General features: G+C 31.9%; 1 protein-coding gene across 6 annotated transcripts; it reads right to left on the reverse strand.

Moving 5' to 3' along the window:
- Positions 1-7,068: 7,068 nt before the first annotated feature.
- Positions 7,069-21,271, reverse strand: LOC143197151 (ELAV-like protein 3). 6 transcript variants are annotated; one of them, XM_076405360.1, is made up of 8 exons: positions 21,077-21,268; positions 19,007-19,427; positions 18,084-18,122; positions 15,874-15,977; positions 14,327-14,480; positions 12,543-12,581; positions 11,802-12,033; positions 7,069-8,648 (listed from the first exon to the last, which is right to left on the reverse strand). In XM_076405360.1, the coding sequence occupies exons 2-8, from the start codon at positions 19,203-19,205 to the stop codon at positions 8,324-8,326; spliced, it is 1,092 nt and encodes a 363-aa protein (XP_076261475.1). In that variant the 5' UTR covers positions 19,206-19,427; positions 21,077-21,268; the 3' UTR covers positions 7,069-8,323. The 6 variants fall into 6 exon arrangements, with proteins under 6 accessions (XP_076261475.1, XP_076261474.1, XP_076261478.1 ...); XM_076405359.1 differs by having other exon boundaries at positions 15,874-16,010; XM_076405363.1 differs by lacking the exon at positions 18,084-18,122 and having other exon boundaries at positions 21,077-21,271.
- Between the last annotated feature and the right edge of the window lie 293 nt (positions 21,272-21,564).

A 21,564-nucleotide genomic window follows, 5' to 3' on the forward strand; every position in this document is an offset into this window, starting at 1 on the left:
ATTAAACGATAATTAATTTTAGTACATATTCTTAGAAGAATATTTTATGACAACGCCGTGTGTAGCCTCAGTCACTCCTAAATAAAAATTATATTCAGATTTATGTATGTTTATATGTGTATAATAAAAGCCAGCAATTGAAAATATCGGTTATTTACTACGCTAGTTGGTAATGTTAAAATATTTTGTATTATTCTTAATGATGAGGCATATTTTTTAAGTCGTATTTTAGACAAACCAGTGTAATTACTAAGGTGCGGCTTTATTGATGTATAACCAAACAAAAAGAAAATATTTCTTTATGTACTATCTATAATTTTGTAAAAATATTTTTTTATTTTGTACAATTTCCCACAAAATGTTGATATATTAGTTATTTTTAGCGATTTAGTTAAATATTGCAATAAAAGACAGATGCGCATCCTAGTTTCAAGATTATAAAGTGTATCATACGTATTTTTTGCTTGTAACAACAATAAATATAATTTTTTGGTCTATAAGTTAATATTTATATTACTTGTGTCAGATATAGAAAGTGGGGTTTTAATGAAATTTAAAAAAGAATGCATTTTAAAGCGTGGCTTACTAGATGGCGTCTATATACTCATGCTAAGGCGGTCCAGTTAAAGTTCAGTGACCGTCGTTCTTGGAGGGGTGGTAGGAGGAAATTTGCAAAGTTCCGAAAACTATTTGTTAATAATGCATATGGAGCGATACACTTATAAAGGGTGTGGGAGAAATAAAAAATGTATATTAATTTAGCTTTCATACTTTATTGTATTCAGTTGTCCACATGGAAAAGTACAAATATTGCATAACACTGCTCCAGCTATGGAATATACAGACGCAAAAACGCGTTTGTACACAGTCGATATGAAATAATGGAATTTCATTTCGTCCTAGCCAGATACAGTGTATTTACTATATTAACTTACAGTCCGTTTTCTGGTGTAATCGACACTCTGGTTCTGAAATGTTTGAAAAAAATGCGAAACCGACATTTACAATACATTCCGAAACCGAACAATATTCAGCTCATCGATACCAAAGAAAAATTCAACCCAATTTTAACAAATCCTGAACATTATACCTCTTTGTTCTTTATATAAAGATCCACTCTTTTCTTCCACTACACTAAGCGACAAAACTAATACTATAAATGTCTGATACAGTAATAAATAGGTGTATTTGATACAATAAGTAACCATTTAATGACAATAAATACACACAAATGCAGCATAGTGTAACACTGGACATTAAGCAAGGAAGGACATACATAAATTACTAACGTAACGAATATTATATTAAAGAAACGCAATTTAACTCAAGAGTTTCTTAGGTTCTAACCATTTCATTCAAGAAAATCTTCACATAACTTTTGTGTTTTTTTTTTCTATTTTTATTTCATACTCAAATATTCTTTTAACCAACACAGCGAAAAGTCTACATGAGATTTTTTGTTTGAAAGGTTCCATTTATTCGACTAAGAGTCGAAAGAGTGGTCGAACATAGTGTAGCTTAGTAACTAGCACATTGAATATTTTTTGTTAGGATAGGTATATAAGTAATTAATGTAATAAGTTATTACCGGTAATGAGTGAATCAGTTCAGTTCCATTAGCGGGGTTTCATATTACTACACCGGTCAGGACCCTATGAGATTGCATTCGAATAGTCCTGAAAGTTTGTTTTTTTTTCTTTCCCACAAGAGCTTGCAATACTTCTCGATGTAAATGAAAAACCAAAGTTACTCACAGTTAATATAATGATACACATATATCTAACAGATGGTGATTCTAGATAATAATTTAAATACATTAAAAACCTACGTTAACTTAGAAGTTTTAAAACATACTCTGACATATTTAATGGAAAAGCAGAAATTTTAAATAAATTCCAGCAACCAAACATACACGATCTCGGTAACTAGTATCCATTCCTTCTAAAGGTTACGTAGGTCTTTTAATATATTTTTTCATGACTTTTTCAAATGCGTCTGGATTGATTTGAGCATGTTTTTTGCAAATGTGGACTCTTGTTGAAATAAACAAATTGATTTATCTAACTTTGACACTTCATGAAAAGTAAAAAATTCTATTATAAGTACATTTTTATTAATAATTTGTATTTTTTTCCCTTTTAAAATGTGTCTTAAATGTTTTTTTTTAAATCTGGTCCGTGTGTATATACATGCATGTATTTCTAGCATATTTGGCTTTTTTACAAAGAACAACACTTTTCATGGTTTATTTTTAAACGTTTTTTGTCATGAATAGTGTCAAATTGCTTAGTCTTGACAAGCCCAATTTTTTGTTGTTTATTTTACAGCGCAAATTTAGTTAAGCCAGTTAAAACTTTCTTATATATAAAAAATTTTTAACAGTTCTTAAACATATTCTCAACAATTTAATAATATGATTTAAGAAATTTGACACTACGTGTTCGATCAACAATTTAATACTTTATTTTTAATTTTTCGTACTTAAATGAGTATCTGTCATCAACTTCTGACTGACTAGTAGTTGATGTCACATATCATTATTCATTATTACGTTTACTGGGCATTAATATGTATGTATAGGTATGGTAAGATGTGTAAAGGTATGGCGCGCAATAAGCGTATCAAATTGTGGATCAACGATATTTTATTACTTGGACTATCGGGTGCAGAACCCTAAGAGTCAAAAATCGGCGTTTGTTGATATGTCATTCACCTCCTTGACATCGCTATAAAAAAGATGTTTGTTGTAACATTTCGTTCTTTTATTTTGATTGTTCAACGATATTGCGATGCAAGGAGGGAAACAGGAAAACTGCGTATACGCTGTAACTTCCCGTCAAATTTTCTGTTACTCCATTTTCACAAACATAGTTTTCTATTTTTGACAGAATCGAATGTGCGTTTAAGACGTATTTTTTATTGCAATGAATTATGTTTTGTTTACGTTTTATATACAAAAACCCTTAGTGTATCTGAGTATAAATACTGATAGTGTACGAAAAAATTATTAAAAAATTATTGTATTTTCGTGTTCGTGAATAATTTATTTATATAAAATAATGATGTGTTTTTTTGTTATAGAAGCCCATTGAAATTTATATAAGGGCTTTGCAATAATAACGTGTAAATTGTTAGAAACTGTTTTGTGTGTGTGTGTATATTGAGTATTATTATTATGAAAGATGCAAAAAAATAGTATGATGTTGAAAATAATGCATGCAAAAATGGAGATTGAAGAGATCATGATACCTCGCTTCTTAAAACTAGTAAAGCTATAAGTATATTGTAATAAGAACTTTCTTATATTAAGTTATTGCATGAATTACAGTTATGAGGTACTGTATTTCCTAATAATAAAACTTCTGTACATATTATAACTTTGCATTCGTATTATTTATAATAATAACCACAATTTTTATCAAAACAGATAGAATATAGGCATGAGTATATAATAATTTATGTAAATATCAATTAGTGGTTTTCTTTTAAAAATGGAATGCATCTTGTCACAACAATGTTTTTGAGCTATGGCCCCTGCTGAGTGTGGGGGCCAGGTCGGTCCTGTTCATAACTGAACCGGCCAGGGAAAGGGTTCTATCTGCCCTGTCGAAGGCCCTATGGAACCCTTACCCACAACACAACTGCTACACATAGATAAATTAACCAATAGGAATATGTAATGTACTATATTACACTTATGCTAGAGCTCTACACAACACACAAATAACCCTTATGTAGAAATACAGATAGTATTCGAGTCGCAATATAACGTCTCGAAATTAATAATAATAATCAACCATTAATTATGAAAAACGTTAAGCAAAGATATTAATAGCAAACGCTAGTCAAATAGAGGCTAAAATGTTTAAATAAGCATTGCCGACAGACATATTCTTTTTTTAATTATTTATAATTATCATGGAAATATATCGTTGTTCTGTAAATGGAATTAGTCTACACGTGTTTCGATTTTAGGCCTGAGTAACCAATATTCACCTACTACGTTCTACGTCGCTAGTTTGTGCTCTGAACACTGAAATATTTTTTTTTTTCTTTTCTGACCAAGTCGTTCACAGACATTACACAGATTCTCGCTTACCCTCTTCTTACTCTCTCTTTATATATATGTTTTTGAAGGTTTTCGTTAACTTTTCTTCTGACCATTTTTTCCTGTATCTCATATATCAACTGATATATAATTCAGATCTTTGCTTATTTTTTCGAATGATTTTTCTATTCAAAATGGTCTTTTGTTTGATCGTTGATTTTTTTTTGTTGATGACAATTAATAGATGCTTATTCTGCTTAAACAGAACCTTCAAAAATATTTCTTTTCGAAAAAATCGACAAAAAAATCGCTCTTTTCATCAGAATGATATTATTTAACAATTACTTTATCTACTTTCACAGCCATATTTAATCTCTATAATGTATATCCCGTGAAACTTCAGCACCTTTTCTTTCGTACATTCCATTTCTATATAACATCTTAACAACAATCGATTGATTGAAAGCAAAACAACGCCTTTGATGAAACAAAAAACAAGATTTTTGTGATTGGGAATGAATGTTAATGTGCTCTTAAATTGTGCGTTAATAGCTTATATCTATGTTTTTTTTAACTTCCTCAGCTTTACTAGTAAGTAACAATCTTCTTCGGTTTGATGTTTGTGAAATTTACTGTTCGGATTGTTTAGGATTCCGTATATTTTCTTGTGGCGTAAGCCTTTTTAAAACAATCCACGCGATACAATCTGGTAAACATTCTTCGATCGATCATGCTTAACGTGAAATGTCTGTAATCGCACTTGGCTGGGATTGTACATTATTGACCCGTTACCGTTCTAGCGTCGGCGTTATAAAGCCGTGCTTTTTCCCATTTTAATAATACATCGTTAGACCTGGGTTTATCATTAACTAAGTTCCACTATCGTGAAATGACCATCTAGAAAAATAGCGGTTGTTTCGGCATTTCTATAATATTAATCGAATTTCTCCCGGGAAATTAATTTACTTTTAATTCATTTTAAAGGCTCCATATATTTCGTTCATTTCGTTTTCTTTTCCATTACATTTTCCTCATTTTTCTTCGACTACAATTATTTTTTCGATTTCAATGTATTTGTATCTTATTTTGAATTATCATCAGATTTTTTATGGAATTTCGACAGTACAGTGGCTTTATTCTTAACAATTAACAAATTCAGGCTCTCCAGTATGCCCCCACTTGTTCCTTGTCATTTCCAAAAATGTCTTATTACTTAATTTTGTTACTTTATCATAATCATCATTAATCTCGAAATAAAAACTTAGATAAACATCAGAACAAATAAAATTACAACAAAATTGAGATTCTCGTTCTTCAGTCTGATCACAGTAAAAAATGTGTGTGTGGCAATTATTCTATTTATATAACCACAGTAATAATATTGCAGAAGTGCACCCGGATTTTATTAACTTTTACCAACAATTTCCATGATTTTGGATAATTAGATTCTCTTCTACTCTTCGTAACTTCTACCTATGACAACGAATCTCCTAATTATTAACAGTTATTATTAGTAGAATGTTTCATTTTAATGTTTTCAATTAATTGCTGGCAGTGTGTGAGTAAATCGTAATATTTCAATAAAAATTGAACAAAATATATGCGACCCTTAAAAAAAAATAATAAAATTGTCGAACTGGGATATATTTCCCAGAAGAAATAATTTTAATTTTTTTTTGGTAATTATTTACAGTTAATTCGAATTGAACACAAAAAGAAATAATGCAACTTTCGATAATTAGTATGTAGTAAGTAGTATGTCATATGATCCAAAAAAGAAACTTCTTGAAAACGTTCTTTTTTCGATATATGACAACAGTATTAGTAGTAGTAGTAGTAGTATTTTTGACCCTTGTTTTATATTTAGTAACAATAACATATTATTTGCTAAATCCCTGGTAAGGGATGAGAAAAATATTTAATTTATTCTTTTCTTTTTTTTTGTATTAGTATACATGTATATTTATATTTTAATCGGGACGTACATATCTTAATACTTTTAGGTTACCGGCATATCACATATAGATATGGTCCTTATTAACAATAGTTTGTTCTTTTTTTTCTTCACCATCTTCATCTATACGACAAATTACCTATATAACTTTATTGCATTAAACTTTGAACAAATAACTGCTTTTTATAAATGTACTTTTTTCCTTAATGCTTTGGACTATCGATTCCGATTCGACCTGGACGCAGTCGACTCAGTTCGCGACGCACGTTTCGATATCGATACATCGATAAATAAACCCAGGTCTACTGTCGCCCTTTGTTTTTATCTATATCACCAACGGAAGGAATGAAAAACGTTTTTTTTTTGGTTTTTTGTTGCGATTTTAACAACATCAGACCACAACTGAAACTATATTTAAACAGGGTGGAGATCATCCCCGTTCGGCGACTCACCCCCGTCCAAAAATAGCCTCAGGATTAGTATGGAGTTAAAAAAAATCTCCCGCGTTTGTTAAAGCTATCAAAAAGACTTTTTCTTAATTGTACTTATTTGCTTATTTATCCGATTTATTTCAAGTTTCAAACTTATAATTTCTCTATGTATGTACAGTTTCGTATATTTTGCGCTGTCGAGTGGTGGTATGTGCGTTTGCTCTTTCTTTCATCATCATAATAATCATCATCATCATCATCATCATAATTTTATTTGGATTCCGTAATCGTATACATTACGTTACAAATTCAATCATAGCTAATATCTCCTTAAACCGATCGTTACTGAAGACGTAACATAATGTATAAGAGACTTGAACGAAGAATATATGTTCAAATATCGAGTTTTGTTGGATAAAATTGAATTTACGTTATGTCTTGCACATTTCGTTTTGTTTCATTTCTTACAAAAATAAAGTGATTTTTTTAGTGGAAGTGGTTGATTAGTGGTTAGCTAAGCCACCAACTACGGTAGCTCGTGCATGATGCATAGAAAATTTGTTCATCCACCGACGTCAGCTAAGATCGAGAGACACAACTAGGGGAGAATAGAGAATAAAATAAAAAGAAAGGCAGAAATTATAAATAAACTTTAATTTGTATTCTGAGAATTGAGAAATCATAAACCAAAATTAAAAAATCGCCATAAATGAAGAACTAAACTAATAAATTATACAAATAAATAAACGGGATATTCGCTAGGAGGGTTCCTGGTTTCGAACGTAAACAAAAAATCATAATAAATTCAAAATCGGGGAGAGATTCGGGACGTGGAGGTGGAGGAATGGGAGGGAGGGAGGTGGTGTTTTTTTTTTTGTTGTGAGTGAGTCGTTGTGGCCTCGCCAAAGCATTGCCGTCGTACCTTGATGGCATTCAAGCAAAACCACGCTATGTCAGGAAAGAAAAGCTGTCTTCAAAATAATAAAAATGTGAAACTAAACACAACACACAAACGGGCCAATCAGTAGAGAAATATTTTTCGCGATTCTTTCACCTCACGATAGCAAGCAGGATTGTCAGGTTATTTTGGTATCGAGAATATTCGAATTGTAGACAGATCTGAAGGTGATTTTTTTTAAATCCCGGTGTGTGAAATGAGGGCGGATGCACTTGACAAACCTGATGACAGAGGACTAGTGTTAAAAATGTCGACTCTACTGAATGCCCCTGAACGAAGGGCTGCAGCAAGCGACAAGGGTGGTCACCGTAATCTGTTACTTAGAAGGTCAGTCAATCGCGTTGCTAGAACTAGTAAAACTATGCTATCACAAAACTAGATGCGACCCTTGCCACCGAACACTGCTACCAACACAAATACGAATACAAAAGACAAAACTGACCACCGTTCGCGAATGAAGCGAGTGGCCAATCTACGCGACTAGTCTGAATATAAGAATACACAATAAATCACTACATATAATTACATAAGTTACTAATAAGTAGGTACACTGAAACGAATTAATAATTAAAAAAAGAAATTCTTCTTTCTTTTAATAAAGATAAATACTATGTCGTTCATATAATTAGCGTATAACTCGCGAGAGTTATTTTCCAACGGAATAAACGGTGATGGCACATAATACATTTAATCATTTAATCATCGTACCATAGAGAATTTGTTGCTGTAGGAAACGCAAATGCACTTCTGACTAGCTTCGAATTTTTAAGTACTAAAAAATTGTCTGGTTCGATGCCCCCCCAATAAACCAACCGCCGAATTGCCTAAACTAGGGCTGCGGATTTGAGCCCGCGAATAAATAATAATAAATTAAGTGGCGGTTTGGTCAGGGGGACACCGCACCAACCTGCTCTCTACCAGGAATCGTCGCTTCATGTTGTTTTGCTCTTGTTCGTTTTGAAGCTGACCTGCAACACCCTATTGCCCAACGTGTAACCGTTCAAGGACTGGATGGCCACCACTGCCTCGTCGTAGTTGGTCATGGTGACGAAACCAAAGCCTTTGCACTTGTTGGTCTGCAGGTCGCGGATCACCTTTACGCTTTGCACCGCCCCAAATGGACCGAACAACTGCCAGAGCACGTTCTCTTCCGTCTCAGGGGCGAGGTTGTACACGAAGATACACCATCCCGATCCGTTCATTGCATTTCCAGGCAGCATTGAATTTGCTAATAAATCTCCAGCCAGCGGAGAATACCTGCAACAACAAAAACACATCTCCCATCGGATTCTCACAAAACATAACCTTAAAAATATTATAACTCGTCCATCAAATCATTATTTCGATTATAACGGGTCAGTTGAAAAGTCCCCGGCCTACTATAGTAAAATACATTTTTTTGGTAAATTTTTTTTTATTCAACAAACTCGCCAAATTTTCGATACCATTTTTGTAGTACGATTTGTCCTTTGCTTCAAAATAGGTCTCAGTTTCGGCGATCACCTCTTCATTCGACAAAAATGTCTTCCCAGCGAGCATTCTTCTGAGATCTGAGAACAGGAAATAGTCGCGAAACCCAATTCACTGACTTGTGACACGGTACATTTTCTTGGTGAAGCAGCACTTCCTTTTTTTCAAATGCGGTCGTTTTTCGGCGATTTTGTCCTACAAAGGGCCCAATAACGCTATGTAATAGTCGCTGTTGATGATCCTTCCTTTTTCAAGGTAGTTAATGAAAATTATTCCGTGCCCATCCCAAAATACAGACGCCATGACCTTGCCAGCCGACTGTTGCGTTTCCCCACGCTTTGGAGCGGGTTGGCGGTTGTCGATTGGACTTCGGAGTGAAATGATGGAGCCATGTTTCATCCATTGTCACATATCGACGCAAAAACGGGTTTATTACGCTTGATCATCGTCAAACACTGCCCCGAATCATCAATTCGTCGTTGTTTTTGGTCAAAAGTGAGCTCGCGCGGCACCCACTTTGCACAGAACTTTCTCATACCCAAATATTCGTAAATGATATGATGTACACGATCAGTTGATATCTTTAGAGTGTCTGCTATTTCATTCAACTTCAATTTACGGTCATTCAAAATCGTTTTGTGGATTTTTTAAATGTTATCGTTGGTAACAACCTATTTTGGGCGTCCACTGCGTTCACTGTCTTCGGTGCTTATTTCACCACGTCTAAACTTAGCATATCAATCCTTGGTGGTTGATTTTCCGGGGGCAGTGTCCGGAAATTCGGCATCAAACCAAGTTTTTGCTTCAACTGTATTTTTTCCCTTCAAAAAGCAATATTTTATCAACACGCGAATTTCCACTTTTTCACAATAACAAAAGTTGCTTCACTCAAAATGCGATAATTCACAAACTAATGATCCGACAGCTGTCAAATTTATACACGCTATAAATCACGCCATCTATGTGTCAGGTCGGCGACTTTTCAATTGATCTGTTATATAGTAACCATTCAAAGTATAATGTTATACCGCCCTTCCTATGTTGGGTGGTCACCCCCTCCAATTTCATAGATGGTCCCATACCCTTTACAAGGTTAGGTACGAAATAGTACAGTTATCCTGGTACCATCACGGGGATAATATCAAATCGTACTGTCAGTTCTATTGGTCGTTTGGTCATATCCTAATTAAAATCTAACAATAAAGTAGACCATTTTTATTTAAGAGAGTGATGGCGAAAAAATATTTAGATTTTTTCAAAAAGTATCCTTTTTTCCCTCGATATATCGATGTTTTTGTTAGCCGATCTTTTTCGATATTAAAACATTATAAAAAACCTTGTAATTAACCTTTAAAATTGGTATTTAATTTTAAATGATTTGTCATTTTAGCACTTAATTGTAAAGGTTTTTTAAAAATATCACTACTTTTTAAAATATTTAAAGAATATCGATATTTTATTGAGCCGATTTTTTTTCTCTATATATCGATGTTTTTTAAAATATCGAAATCGATATATCGAGATTTGTCTTGGTGGCCGAAACTCCTAGTACAACCTACGATTATTTATGGAAATCAAATTTTACTCAAGTCTAAATCACACAACGATAAAACCCAATTTACTAATGTCAAGCGCATTAGACTCGCCAATATCGAATTAACTAACATACACTTCAAAAATAAACCGACGGATAGCCCACCCTATATTTACCTCGACTAGCACACTTCACGAACTTAAATAGTTTATAATAAAATCGTAAATGTTTATAATAACTGGCCGTCTAAGGAATTTCTGATGAAAATTAAAACTTCGCATCGTATGCTATCCCTGATGCAATTATTCAATAAATTGAAAAAGATAATGTTTGCCATAGACATATTACAGTTTAACATGCATCGTTCTGAAGAAGTCGAATTATCGGTAAAAAACGATAGATTCTCTGTTGTCGGGCCTATATACACAGTCTCATTCGTAAACAACACTATTAATAATTTTCTGGTGTTGTAAGAGGCTAGAAATTTTGTCGTTGTTCGTTGAAATTATATTGGAGCAACCTGGTTTTTTTCAGTTTTATAAAAATCAGAAAGAAAATAAAGTTCTGTGTTAGTCATGCGTTTAAATAAACGTTGTTATCGATTTATTAGACGTAATATGGATATAAAAACGTAACATTTTTTAATGTATTGATTTTTACTTACTGTTTCACACTTCTTAAAAAGAAAATAGTGTAGACGATAATAATATAGGGTTAATCATCTATTAGGTTAAATATACAAAATGTATTACGACTACAATTTTCAACGTTTCCCAACATTGTTCAAGTGTTACCACTGGTAAATGTGACAACATCAAAGGTGGCAGTGTTGCTAACATCGAAGCAACAAAGCTACATATACAAGGTGTCTCGAAAGAAAGTTTATATTTGTTTAAATCACTGCGTGAACACAAAGAATCAAATCACAAAGAGCTGCACTCATTCAAATTTCAGTTGGTATTAGGCTTAAACTTAGACTCCACGATACCAGTCATTGGCTTGACTTCAGGCAGTTGAGCTCTTTTCAACCTTGTTTTCTCATGATGTAGCTGATTGTCCTAATTGATATGCAAATAAGATAACAGCTTTATTTAGAGATGCTATGTGATTTCTTAATGGCTGAAGTGCAAAACTTTTCTGGTTGCAATCTGGTTGACTCCAGCAGGATGAGCAACGTCATATATCAAATATGTCTCTTGGTATATTGATCTCCAGAAAATATCTGCAGTCCTGATTTAACCCCTAAGGACTTTTTTCTGTAGAGTTATCTCAAATCTAAAGTTTATATCAATAAACCGCGAATATCTGTTTAACCGTCATAAGAACAGCATGGAGAACCTTGTAACATATATGACCCATCCTATATTTATTGCTGAATGAGAATAAATACATTTGATGAGACTTACCTAAAACGCCCAGTAGGATGATGAATAGGACCGGCAAAACGTCTAGTTGCTTGAGGAGTTAAGTAAGCTGCCAATGGGGGTATAGCCTTGTTATTGTTGCTAGGGTTATTAGCGAATTTAACCGTAATAGGTTCAGTGGATCCCTTCGGTATGGTACCGTTCAGTTCTTGGATTGCACGTTCTGCCTCCATGCGCTGGTCAAATCTGATAAAGCCCACACCTTTCGATAAACCTACACGAAAACAACCAATCATAAACCACAAATCCGGACAATACGCGTTAAGATTGAATTTATTCAACGAAAACTAATATTTAACTGTTATGTGTCAAAATGTCTGTGAGTCATGTTAGTGTGTTGTGATTGCTCTGCTCTTCACTTACATAAATAATAATAATAAAATAATAAACGAATAACAAAAAATAAAACAGCAACTAAAACTTCATGCGCACGATGCAAAAATAAACATAAAAAATGTAAGCTTAAAAAAATTAATCAAAAAAAAAATTAACAAATAAAGACACAAAAATTTGGAATAAGTGTTCGTCAATTCTGGGGCAGAGGATATAGTGGATTTTATAGACGAACGATTTTGTCATTTAAATTTATTTATATATTTATTTGAAAAATTCATTCAGTTCAATTGCTGTTTTGCTCGCGCCCGACACAGAACAACCAAAGTGGTTTTGTTAATAGTGGTATGGTGTTCAGTTGGTGTTTATGGTAGAAAGATAGGTACATACCAGGCAAATTTTCTCCGGCCCCCGAGACAAATTGACGTACTAGGGAAGAGAAGAAAAACGGAAAATATAGGTAACAGTAAGATAAGTGATTTTTTTCTTTGGTTTTGTTTTAAACGGCCTAACTCCACGGTGGTGTATGTTCAAACTTCAGTAGCACCAGAACCAACAGTCAAGTAATTCGAATGTTGACACACGAAAATAAAAAGACTGGATCAGACAACAAAAAAATGTCGCTACTATCGGTTGATGATACTCCCGCGGTTAAATGCCGTCCCAAACAAAAACATTCAATATTTTTTTTAAGGCCAAATTTCAACAGTAACTCTGAATGAAAAATTATAATGAATAAATCAAAGCTACAACATTCAAAAATAATAAAAAGGAAACCAAATATTTACTGATTATAAAATAATCAATAAAAGGTATGTTAATGTATTCTGTATGTATGTTACTGTGATAGTGGCATTTTTATCTGAATATATAAACTGACATTTTGGACTACGGTACAATAAGAACTATTTATAATACGTATCAGAGATGAACGCCATTTTATTACCGGTGACTTATCGGTCACCTTTATTATTTAGGGCCCAATACCCAACAAGGCAGTGACTTTAGTGTAATCAGCGTTTAGTAAAAGAAACGGCAAACGAAGCAGGCGATTTTGCTTATCATTTTTATGCTTTTAACTCAACCACTGATAAAATTCTCTTCAAGCACCTAACATTGATATTCGAATATATTCTTTATTATACATTTATTATTTAAATAAGTTTTTCTACACACACAAAAGACTGTTCGTATTTTAGTATATTGGTATTTAATTGAATTAGTTAAATATTTTATCTGCTCATAGAACGTTATAACGGCAAAAAGCAATATTTGAAACTTTTTGACAGTCCACGATTAATTTATTCGTATTTAATTAATCTATATTTTTTTATTTCGGGATTGAACCTCATATACTTAAACATGGTACCCAAATGATAAAAAAATACGGGAAATGTAATACCGCGAAACCATTTTAGTCAAAACAACTAATTCATACACCTGCAAAAATACATAAAAAATTATCTTTGAAGTTAGCCTTAATATGTTAAATATAAGCAAAAAAATCCGACCAACAAATGTTCCATCTAACAAAAAATATTTTTACCGAAACATTCAGCTGAACACAGATACACTGCTCAAACATTTAAATTATTTAAAATAGTATGATTCAGTTAAATCTTTCATTTGTTCTTATTTATTGTTTCCTGATATAAAAACTCATTATTGTATTTGTTAGGTTTGGTGCAATTTCACAATCTTTTTATTTTTGGCTAGTCTTAAAAGTGAGGTTAAAGTAATGATATTCTAATAGTGGTAATGTGTTTCAAAACTATAAACGATTAATAGTTTAGCATAATTTTTCAAATTAGTTTTAACTGGTTAGGAATGTATAAATTATTTGGGAAAAAAGCTCGACCGGTCGGTCTGTCACTGACATACTGGTGACCTAAAAGTCACTATAAACTCATCTCTAATACGTATTCATACAAGACAATCATCAATTATACAATTTAAATCCGATGGAAGACGAAACTGACTGATGAAAGGAGATTCTATAATCGAACCGCTCACGAAATATCGTGTTCTGTCGAAAAGACCATCGAGTCGAAAATATCAGTTTCATTAAACATCATTGAAACTGGAAATGTCCAAACAAGAGAATCGTGTTGTGCTTCGACATTTCCATCGGTCCAAGGATAGCAAAAGGTTGGTCCTGGAATAAATTTACTTACCGGTGATGTTATCACAAAGTATACGTGATGTTATAATTCTACCGAATGGACTGAACAATGCTTCGAGATCTTGTTGGGTCATATTCTTTGGTAATCCAGAAACATACAAATTGGCCCCTTTGATTGCCTCTGAGCTAGGTCTTGCGTAAGATACCTGGAAAAATAAACGTCTCTTCACATTTCGCTCATCAATATCGTTCTTGATCTATAAAGTGTTTTGCGACCCTTTAAAATAGAAAAAATATAAGGCATGTTTTTTTGTTCAAAGTTATAGAACTTTCAGTAACATTAACTACGCTTCTTTTTTCCTTCACTTCTTTAAGCCAATTCTTACGAATTTTGGGTTACATGATACATGAACAAATTAGCTCCAGTTTTTGTGATATATAATAGATGCAAGTTTTTCGTTTCAAAATTGGTATTTTTGTAGAACTCCTGTAACCAAGTTATCATCTCCCTTGTTCCCTAAAAATCCAGGAATAGCTCCCGAATTTCCTCTCCTTTCCATTTAAAATACAATTCTTTATATGTTATGAAAATTGTGTCTCAAATATTTAAAAACCCCGCCCATCTATAGGCTCAACAAAAATCATAGACCATTTTTTATTTTAAAAAGAAATTCTGCACCAACTACGACAAAATATATCATAATAATAAACAGAACCTTCGAACAACTCAGTTATTTGCATTTTGACAGTTAACAGGTGTACCAATATCGAAAAAAAAGTATATATAAAATATAAAATGTCACTTGTATCTCTAAAACTAAAGCTAATCGAGATTTTTTATGTTTTAAAATTCATTCAGCAAATGAAAATATATTTTCATGGTTTGGAAGTCATTAACCCTTGACAGATTAGCACGGAAAGATTACTACTTATATATGAGGGAATTTATTTTCAAAATGCGAAGTATTTATTTGATTTTATTTTAATTGAAAGTTCTATGTATCTAAAGAAAAAAACACCCTGTATATTAGGTTATTTGTCAAATTACATTCCACATCAAATATCATTTAATCTATATCTAACTACGATCAAATAGAAAAGTTTAATATTTATAGTAGTAATTACGTAAAGTATCCAATAACAATGCAGTTATAAGTGTTGTTATAGAAAGACGAGAATCCTTAACCAAAATGCTGAAATACTGTGGAGCACGTACAAGGCATGCAAGGTATACGGAGAGTTCGCGCGTTTCAAATCCCTGCCAAAATACCATCATTAATCAAGTGGGCTTAAGTCCGCCAGATATTCCGTTCGTCGAATGTTTTCCCCAACGTAACGAGAGAATTTTCTTTGCAACTGGTTTGGCGAAATAAAAGAGGAATAACAAATAAACTAAATGGAAAAACACACCAAAAATGGAAAAATAAAAATTCATTTCCCGTTCCTAGAGGTGGCAATAATTCAAAAGGAGAGAAAGAGGAAAAGAAACAACACATAAAATAAAAGAGAACTCCGATTGGGACTGGATCTCGTCAACATAATTTTTCGTACATCGATTCCCAATCTGATTTCATCTTTAAAAATAAAAAAAAAACTTACCTTGATGGTTTTGTTTTGTAATCTTAGCCCATTAAGAGTATTGATAGCTTTTTCAGCATCTTCAGGACGATGGTAGTTCACAAATCCGTAGCCCAGTGATTGCCCTGTAAGCAACGGACTAGTGATAACCCCAGGAACTGTGGGAAATCCAATTTCGAAAAAATACGTGTTAATAACACAAAAATAAAACCAAAGGAATAAAAAATAAAACAAAATTAAATTCTGATTAAACATATTAGTACCCAATATGTATTTGTAAAACTCTCTCTTGCGGTACATAACATTTAATTGAAATATAATTTACAAATACATATTACCTCGGTTAATAGCAATAATAATAAAATTAATTTTAAACCATAAGTTAATATCGGTTAATATCGCAAGTAAACAGGATAAATAAATAGTGAAAAATTAATTAATTAATGAAACAAGTTTAATTATAAAGTTACGTAATGATGAAATTATATTATCCTACACAAAAGCAGTAACTACAACAAATCAAACGGAAAGAAATCTAGCAAAATCATAACTGTCAGATGCAAAGAATGAGTTCCTTTTATTATAATATATCCGCATATGTTTTTTCTTCATCTGACAATGTTTTTAAACAATATTTCATTAACCACCTCTTGACTTATTTTATATATATATATATATATATATAATATTATTATTCAATACGGATCTGATTCTTAGTAGGACCATATGATACTCTCCCCTAATATATCGTAGGGATACGGACACGTGCTCGTGAAAAAGTGAGTCATTTTTTTTCTCTCTCTCTACATTTGGGAGGGGTAACACAAAAGAAATAGTCTCAACATGGCTGTCATTTTCCTCGCCGATTTTTTCCGAAGTTCATTCACACGAATTTGAATATGGAGAATCGGGGGATTATATCTGCGCTTTTTTTATCAACCTATTTGAAATTATTTATTTAAAAGGGTTACTCGTATATTATTTTTCGAATGATCCGAGTCAATTGTACGATATATCGGAATAAAAATAAAACTATGGTAGGTATAATGACGGGTAAGACTTGTATACAATACATTGTTTACTACACATCACTGGTTAGAGTATCATCACTTCCTGTAACTTGATAATTTAAAAAAATTATTTAGAATACACGTCCTACACTATTACAGATATAGACTAACAATAAAAAAGTCCTTTTCAACCTTTTTTTCATTCTATTATATTACCGAATCAGTTTTTGTAGTCATTTTTTTTTTGTAGGAAAGATAACAGATCGAATTTCGGTCATCTTATTATAATTAATAACCCCATAACAATATTCACAAATTGGTTTGATAAGAAAATCATTTCGGTTTTGCAAAAAGTGAATGAATATCTAATAGCTCAGAGTTTCATATAGTTGTGAATTAATTTTGAGGGATTAACTAGCTTTGAAAGCTTCTTTGATAAAAACATATAAATATTAGTTTCAATTGTTGACAAAGGACGCCTTGGTCATCTAAAAAAAATTGGAAGCTGAGGAATTAAAAGCTCAAACCGAACAAAATTATCATGGCGGTTGATTATCTACGTTTCAGGAAACATATAAGAAGCGCTTTAAAAAGGAGAAAGGGAAGGGAAAACCTCCGTATTCATCAGACATTACCTTTCGGTCGTGGATTTCAAAAGACGCATGCTTTTTCTGATGTGATGATTCCAAAATTCCAGTGTCGAAAACATGAACAAACTAGAGTATATCTATGGATAATTATAATTTAAGGCATTGTAAAGAAAAAATCCCTCAAAATTAATTCAAAGTCCAAAAAATTCGAATATCATTCAGTTCACTATTAAATTGACAACCATGTGCTTCCTGTTATGTAATCAACATCATAATCTTCATGTACTTTATTACGAACTAAATTAGCAACTATAAAAAACGTTGGTCATAATATAACCTAAACGTGACTGATATTAAAAGAGAACAATCCAAACAAAACTATCAAAATAAGTTATTAGATACAAAACCGAAATTCCTTCCTTGTTTTACGACCGAGATCGACAATATTTCACTATTTATTGTTTCTCATTTAGTTAGTGATTAGTAAAATTATTTATGTCTAGGACAAAAATTAAGATTCTATATCGAAATTTCACTAATTCACTAGCAGTTTGTGTACAAATGGATACTTTTAAATATTAGTTCATCCCCCATGTACAAGAATATTTTTTAAAATTATTTTTAATAATACCTTCATCTTCAGATCCAACTTTTACAGGTGAAAATTTGTCTGGAAGAGAATAAAAACATTTTCAAACTTATTTTCAAGTATATAACTATTGTCTTTTAATGGGGCTTGAGTCTGCTTTTTTTTATTACTTTCATCGCATAATATTTAAATAGTGTACGTATGTTTACATACAAACAAATTTAAATGGAAATTATTTTTAATTGCTATTAAGTAAATTGTTCTGAAAGCATTCATATCATTTTGTAGCTACAATAGTTTGAAGCCAATGAAATAATTCGGAAACTGTAACATTATTACTACGGCTCTTCGTTAATTAAAGAATGCTTTCAGTACATTTACAGTTAAAATAATTTTTTGTGGCACTATTTTTAATACACAAAGTATTTGTTAGGAAAGCTACACTTTTTTTCAAACAGTTAGTAGAATTTTGTGCTCCGTTTACAAATAAAACGTAAAAGCACAATTGCTTTAATCACTGCAGGGTAAAACGTCAAATTTTGACCAATAAAAAATACATTTTTACCATTTAAAAAAAAATCTAGTATCATATATAAAGATGGTAGGAGTGGCAATATTCGACAGCTATTCACAAGTTTATTATAATGTTAAAATATAATTGAAAATATTTGAAAATAGTTAAGTTACCTTATCAGCAATAGATATGAACAGTATTGTAATAACAATTATTGATTTTTTTTTCACTTGCTAAATGAGCTGACTTACCTTAAAGTTTTGCATTGTCGATTATCTGCGAAACTCGTTTAATATTGCCACGCCAGTAACCAAGTCGAATAAAACAATTGTTATCGTAAAAAAAATAAAAACATTACGATTTAAACCTGTGACTCTCAAGATATCAGAATTATTTTATTGTCGTATATATTTATGGATAACTGCATTTCATGATTTCAACATTTACATACCTGTTACTTTATCCCTAATTAGTTTACAACTCTCCACCTCTCCAATGCTGGAGAATAGAGAACGAATCTCCTCTTGAGTCATGGTCTGCGGCAAATAGTTGACTATCAAATTAGTCTTAGATTCTTCCTGTCCTCCTCCCACATTGTTACTGCCGCCATTTTGTTGACCAACACCGGAGTCCAACCCGTTGGACATCATGTTCTTATTAGCCGTAGTTGGTTTGTCGTCGCTCAAATTAAAAGTCGTAATGGAGAATTTTTTAATTAAGTCTTCAATGGTGCTGGCTTGTTGGGTACCGGTTTCAAGAAGAAAAGTACTGCTTGGTAGCAAGGTATCGGGTTTTGGATTGGATTGAGCAGTCGATTCCAGGTCTCCTGGCTCGACTACGATTTAGCTGGGTTGTATGTGTCCCTTTAATATCTGTAACAACGATTGTATACATTTATTTTCATCGCTACTTGATCAAACATAAGGCAAATACAAAATTTTAAACTCGAAAACTGTCACCTACATTGCCAAGTGCCAATTTTACTTTAAATACTTGGCCCAAACTATTTTTTCATTCAATATTCTACTGCAACCATAATTAAACTGCGACAAATAAAATAATTATTAGCAATTTCATATAAATACTACATTTAAAAGCACGAAAAGTATAAAACTTTTGTTCGCTATTTCAAAAAATATATAGCAAAAATCGCTATTGATTTATACAGCGTTATGCGTTTGACCAATTATTTAAATATCATAGTTTAAAAGAAACAAACATCAGGTATGTGAAAAAGTAATCATATCAATCATTTTAACGTCATGAATGTCATTATTACATGAAACGTCTTATCAAATTTATTCTATTATTCACTCTAACTCTAAAAGGCCTAGACAATAGAAAGAGATAGCGATAAACACACCGGAACAATATCAGTACATGTCAAATTTATTACAATTTGTTATTGAAAACGCGCGAATATTTGAATCAGATAAACATTGAATGCGTTGAATGAAAAGTTTACACAATTTTTCAATACAATAATTTTTTTCCTCGCTAAACTTTTTAGCGGACTAGGGGTTTATTCTGAAGAAGCGCTGATATAATCTGAACATTAAAAAAGCCGATTGCCTTTTCACGTTTCGAGAAAAAGTTCTATTAAATAAAGATAATTATTCCATTAATGATTAATTAATGTTTTTATAATACCCTATATACTAATATGAAACAAGAATCAACACACTCTACAGTTTAATTAGTTTGGTGTTTGGCAGTAACTGACAGTTTGAGGTTAGCTATAAATAAAATTATTATATTTAGTTAAAAAATAATTATTAATATAAATTAAACACCAATATATACCCCAATCTGATCAAAAAATTATTTGATTGGGATCAATCCGTATTATTTTTGGATATGAAGTATTGAATCTTCCTAGAATGCGCACACTTTAAAGTATAAATTTATATTTTAAGTTTATTTTTGGATGCTTGGTCTATTTTAGTCCAAAGAAGCATATACAAATCTGCAAAATTTTATGTCTACTTTCAAAAACTATTTATTTTGCATCTTTTTTTTTTATTGTAAATATTTGTTTAATCACATTAAATTTGGAATAGTCTCGGCAAATTTTATAAACAAATTGTTAATTTCCTTTTTATGTGTTCGTAAACTTCTAGTCTAGCTTCACTTTAGTATAAACAAATGTAGGAAACCTGTTTTTTTGCTAAAAAAATCTAAATCACAAAACGCTTAAAATAACCCTAAATTTATATCGTATTAATCACATATTCTAAAGTTGTACATTGTAAAAATATGTGTAAACTTTGCCGAGTTTTATTAAATTCCTGTCCATGATTTCTTTGAGCTAAAAATAATTTTAAGAAAGCGGAAGCCTGTGTTAGAAAAATATAGGTAAAGTATACAAAGTTTCCAAATGGTTTAATACAAATCGGTTAAATGATTATGTTGCGCGTAACTTTTTTTATTTACTCGATGGATTGTTTCTGTTTGTATCGATTATTTTGGTATCTGACAATCCGTCATTTGTTATATGTTACACTAAAATTATTTAACTTACCTATAGAAAAAATCACTACGAACTTAGGAAGAAACTATGCACTCAATAGCATAAACGATTCATTTAGTCATAGCGAAAAAAACTAACAGGGCTACAAGAAGCTAAAATAAAAGAAACTAACGAAAACAAAAAAAGAAAAAACTAAAACGACACCAGCTTCACCGTATTCGGTTGGAATCGCACTGTTGACGGTTCGACCGCTCGTCCGAAAACATAGGGTCTCGGTTACATTTTTCCGACGTGACCTGCGCATTATCGCTACCCTGTTATGTTTTCTATTTTTAATTTTTCAGCGAGTTTTCATTATACCAAAAAGTTCGCCATTTTTTTTCCCGCAGGAAAACCACGTGTTTTCACATTATACATTATTTTAGTATTTGGTATTTTCTCAAATACACTATACATATTATGTAATAATAATTTATATCGCTGTCATTACATTGATGTCATTTTATTTGACAAGTGAATGATCTTATTAAAAATACATT

Source organism: Rhynchophorus ferrugineus, unplaced genomic scaffold (genome assembly GCF_030347505.1).
Source record: "Rhynchophorus ferrugineus isolate W39M unplaced genomic scaffold, kcgeb_rfMv2 rfM5, whole genome shotgun sequence".
Classification (NCBI taxonomy): Eukaryota; Metazoa; Arthropoda; class Insecta; order Coleoptera; family Curculionidae; genus Rhynchophorus; species Rhynchophorus ferrugineus.